At 37.1% G+C, this 5,505-nt stretch overlaps 1 protein-coding gene across 1 annotated transcript; it reads left to right on the forward strand.

The window, feature by feature from the left end:
* The first annotated feature begins 2,530 nt into the window (after positions 1–2,530).
* On the forward strand, positions 2,531–4,454 carry LOC133320416 (uncharacterized). The gene is made up of 3 exons (XM_061528796.1): positions 2,531–2,890; positions 2,998–3,945; positions 4,341–4,454. The coding sequence occupies exons 1-3, from the start codon at positions 2,531–2,533 to the stop codon at positions 4,452–4,454; spliced, it is 1,422 nt and encodes a 473-aa protein (XP_061384780.1).
* The last annotated feature ends 1,051 nt before the right edge of the window (positions 4,455–5,505 follow it).

Consider the following 5,505-nt stretch of genomic DNA (forward strand, 5'->3'; position numbering starts at 1 on the left):
CTTTCTTTATATTGAGACTTATATAAAACACCCAACTCATGGATATTCTTCATTTTAGCGTCGTTTTTCGCGCCTTTAACAAGTCAGCAAGTGAAAGTGAAGTTTAACGCGAAATTACTTTGCAAGTGTTTTAAGTGTTTGTGTAACCTCTCTGTTGATAAAATGGAAAACCAAAGTGTTGAAGAAAAATCCACTTCTCGGAAACGGAGAACGGTTATCATCAACGAGTTCATGCGAGAGTGATAATGTGTCGTCTGATAGTTGTGGTGGCAGTCCAGCAAGTCGAGAAAAAAGAAAAGAATCAAATACCGTAAGTTACGCTCATTTTGAAATTTTATCTCAACAAATTGCCTTCTTAACAAATCTTTTAACGAAAGGCAACGAGAATACAATTTTAAAGCATGATAACACAGCATAGTCAAACGATTTAAATTTAGAGCGACCTGTTGTTAATCACCAAATTAACTAAAAAATTTATCGGAAATTAGTACAACAGTGAAAGAGCCGGTGATAAATACCTTCAAAAACTAATTGAGTTATAGAGATTTAATTGTGATGATTGGTATGCTATTAGATTTTCCGATACACAAAAGAAATATTTAGCTACCCCCGAATTTTATAGAATTATCTGTCAACGACGAATTCAAAACGTTATGAATTGACAATGTTAAAAGATGATCCCCGTTCTTATTTATTAGAATGTTCGTTCGCTGGATTAACTAATGCCTTACTTAATCAAAAAGCGGAATTACATAAAACATTGCAGATACTTGTCAATTGGGCGAGTGAATCAAAAGAATCACTTACTCCAAATTCATTGTTTAATAAAATCGAATCATTATTTTCAAAAGATTCCAACTATAGCAGGATAATGGATGACTTATTACAAATAGTGTGCGGTGGACGAGCAGATTTCATAAATTTACGAAGGGAAGCACTGTTAAGACAAATCCCGGAAAAATTTCATCGCGATGTTATTTATAAAATACCCCCAAGTCGCGATGTTATTTATAAAATACCCCCAAGTTCAGAATATTTTTTTAACAGTAAAGCTATTAATGATTACCTTCAGAAAATAGGAGGGGTGAATAAATTAAACGAAAACTCAAACTATGAGTCTAAACAAAAGTTTAAACATATTTTATATGAAAATCCGAAAGCCTCTACTAGTAAACAACCTTATGACACCTTTTTTCGTCAAAACTTTTCAAAAAGAGGAAAACGGCCGCGGCAGCAGTCCACTAACCCCAAATTTATGTTTAATAAATTACGAGACAAAACTAAGTCCCGGAAATCTCGGCTTCAGTCCTCAATTAAGCATAAACGTGGCGAATGGCTATCAGAGGTTTCGAGGAGGTTGTTTGAAACAATTTCAAAATATTTGGAGCAATGTTGGAGCTCTGGGAAAAAATTTGCAAACTATTAAGTGGGGTTCGAATCCCCTTCTCCCTTCAGCCTCCTCTCATTTATCCAAGTCAAATAGTCATGCGATATTACAGAACAAAAACTACTTCCAATATGTCAGCGGAAATCAAAAGCATGATAAAAACAGGAGTGATCGGACGTGCGGAGCCATCTCCCAGCTTCCGTTCAACGTTCTTTTTAGTGCCCAAACCCAACAGGGAATTTTGCCCCATCTTCAATCTCAAACGACTGAACATGTTGGTGTAGATAAAATCCTTTCGCCTTTTCAATCATATTCGAGTGCCAACCTTTTCTGCAGCTCGAAGATTGGATGGTAAAATATCAGACAGGCCCATTTTCACCTTCCGATATTAAAACAATATCGAAGGTTCTTAAGGTTTAATTACCACCAAGATCCGCATCAACATCAGCTGCTACAAATAACCTGTTTACCTTTCGGTCTTATACCGGTTCCAAGAACGTTCGCATCGGTAACCAATTGGATAGCAGAATTGTTGAGAAATCACGGCATCAGATGCGTAGTATATCTCGACGATTTTTGCGTGCGAACCAGTCCAAATCGGCTTTACAGAACGACATAGCAGGGGCGCTAAAGATGATGAGGACCCTAGGCTGGATGATAAATTTTCAGAAATCGGTCTTAGCCCCGACACAATGCCTCGAGTTTCTCGGCATAACGTGGGACACAAAACGTAACACAAAGTCCCTGTCGGGGCAGAAGTGCTTAACGCTACGCAAGGCACTGTATCTACTCAAACAGAGCAAATGGTCTCTCCGACAATACCAGTCCATTATGGGGAGACTCAAATTTGCGAGTTTTGTAACTCGCAGGGGTCGGCTTCACTGTCGAACACTGCAGTACTACAGTCGACAGTTGCCGAAAACTCACCCGCACCGCCGCGTGAGTATTCCCCAACCAGTACAGCCGGAATTGGAATGGTGGCTGGAAGAAATAGGAGGGTCAATGCCGATTCAAATACCTCAATTGACCAACCTTTTGACTACAAATGCATCTAACACAGGCTGGGGTGCACAGCTCAACGAAATCAGCATATCAAGAACGTGGACGAAAAGTAAACAATCATGACATGTGAATAAAAAAGAAATGTTTGCTGTCTTAGCAGCTATTCAACTCGATCAGGATGGCTTGCAAAACTCACAAATACTTCTTCAGACCGACAACCGGACCGTTGTATCATACATAAACAAAGAAGGAGGTACTCAGTCTCTGAAGCTTCTGGAACAAACTCGGCGGCTTCTATCGGTTCTAGACAAAGTGAACATGCATCTAATAGCACAATATATACCGGGCAGATACAATGTAGAAGTCGATGCATTGTCCCGTCAAAAGGCTTGCCCCGAATGGCACTTGATAACAGAAGCAACCACGAAAATATTTCAAATGTGGGGGTGTCCAGAAATAGATTTTTTCGCATCGAAAACGGCCCACGTAGTTCGGACATATGTAACAAAAGACATTCAAGATCTAGATGCTTTCTATTACAATGCCTTTTGTCGCTCTTGGGATTACAATCTGGCATGGCTATTCCCACCATCCAATTTAATCCCTAGGGTACTTGCTCACTTGAACCAGGCCAAAGGACTCCATGTTATAATAGCTCCGAAATGGCAAAAGGTGTTTTGCCAATCGGATCTTCAGAACCGAGCCTTATATCTAATTCCAGATCTGAACCGTGTACTTCTAGACACGCGAACAGGAACACACCCACCGGAAGTTCAAAAATTACAACTGGGAGCTTGGCTGATTTCGGGTGGCAGGAAATTTTAACAGGATGGACGGAGTCTGAGCAACGGTTGCTTCGGTCAAGCTGGAGAGATTCTACATTGAATACATATAAACCAGCATGGATAAGATGGAAGAAGTGGTGTGATTTAAATTCAGTAGATCATAAATTTCCGAACGGAAGTAGAGTAGCGCGGTACCTAGCTCATCTTCATTGCGATATAGGTCTAGCATATAGAACTATTCTTGTTCATAAATCGGTAGATCTATCGTCGGATTTCTTTATTAAACATATTCTAAGAGCAATATCAATCTCACGCGAAAAATTGGCAAAGCCACCTATCTGGAACCCAAAAAAGCTACTAGATTATGTGAGTTCGCACAATCCTAATAAAAATAGCCTTTTCGATGTTTCAAGGCATGCCGCGACACTTGCTTCCGGTCGTAGAATTCATGATCTCACGCTCTTGCGAATTGATAATCAGAGTTTATTATATGAGGAAGGTGATTTGATCTTTTGGCCAGCTTTTGGTTCCAAAACCGACAATGCAAACCATAGGCGATCCGGATGGAGGTTAAAACCGCATCCCATTCAAAACTTGAACACGAACTTTTGGATTAAAAGAGTATTGACTCTGAGTTCGGATCGACGAAAAGATTTAAATCACTTATTTATCACACCGAGAGCTGTGGTAAAACCAGCTTCGAGAACAATGATTGGTGGATGGGTAAAGTCACTTTTAAAAGATGCTGATATTGAAGCGTCACCAGGCTCAGTAAGATCAGCCGTGACTTCCCTTAATTTTATTGAAAGCTTTCCTATAGATCAAATACTAGCAACTAGTAATTGGAAAATGATTCTCACCTTGCAAAATTACTACCAGAGGGAATTAATTGATTATAATTCACGTAATTCGAACTCATCATCTGTCTTTCTCATTATTTCAACCCAGTTCATGGAAATATGTTATAGAAATCAATCTAATATAAAATTTTTATATTCACCTTAATCTACTACACATTATAGCGTCAACAATTTCTATAAAACACCAGGAGATAACAAACATATCACTCAAGATGGATTCCGGATATTGATACGAAACAAATAATAGAGAGTTTTACCTTAAATTAAAACTTACCTATTATTTTTTCATCAATATCCGGAATCCAGGTAAAATCTACCTGGTGCATCATGAGTCTTATAATGAAGAATATCCATGAGTTGGGTGTTTTATATAAGTCTCAATATAAAGAAAGTGGCGCCGCCTATACAGAGAGGTACTAAAACTGCTGGCAAAAGGCAGAAAGATGGTCGCTTGACTCAAGATGGATTCCGGATATTGATGAAAAAATAATAGGTAAGTTTTAATTTAAGGTAAAACTCTTTATTATAGTGCTTTGAGTTATTTACGATCAAATATTTATTAACATGGAAATTTTCTTATCTGTCTGCTTTCAATAGTTAGAGAATGTTTTTATTCGCATATATCTCTCATACTACAATTAAATTTCTAGTAAGTTATATTAAAACAGCGTTTTTTTTTGCGGCGGAGTGTATGACTAAGGGAATATAGGAAATAATTTTGTGCCACCACTTTATAGCAATTAAGCAAAATATCAATTTTGTTAATGTTATTGCGTCAGAATATAATATTAAAATATCTTCAGGAAATAGGATTTACTCTAAAATGACTTTGTGATACTTACAACTCGTTCGCTTTCAATTTTCTGGTCTGTTTAAGTTTTAAGTAAAACTAATATTTTTCGGATTTACTACACATAATTCATTATTTACAAAGAAAAAAAGAGAACCACCTACTCCCGGCATTTCGGTTACTTTTCAGCAAACGTGATCACGGGCAGACGAGATGTGACTATTATTTATCATCAGTTATGAATAACAGGAATAAATATACGTAGTAAATCCGAAAAATATTAGTTTTGTTTAAATTAATACTCACGAAAGTCTTAGGTCTCATTATTATTTAAGTTTTATAGAATAAAATACTGTCGAAACTAAATTTTTTCCTTTAAAATCTTGCATCAACATAATTGATGAATGTGACAGTGACAATAAAAGACCTCCTCTTCAGATATAGAAAGATTTATGAAATACCTGTAACAATGGCTGAATAAAACACACATAGATACGTATAGAACGATGGGGATATTTCATCGAATGTTTGGCAATGATGTATGGCCGCTTGGAATAATTTATTAAGTAGCTTCTACGATAGCATCTCTTAAAGGGAACCAAGAAAAAAATATGAATAGTTTTAAGACGTAATAAACGATCTATTCTTTATTTTTATATGATCAATTGGAAAGCCAGTTTT

The sequence above is a fragment of the Danaus plexippus genome, assembly GCF_018135715.1.
Source record: "Danaus plexippus chromosome 22 unlocalized genomic scaffold, MEX_DaPlex mxdp_33, whole genome shotgun sequence".
Taxonomy (NCBI): domain Eukaryota; kingdom Metazoa; phylum Arthropoda; class Insecta; order Lepidoptera; family Nymphalidae; genus Danaus; species Danaus plexippus.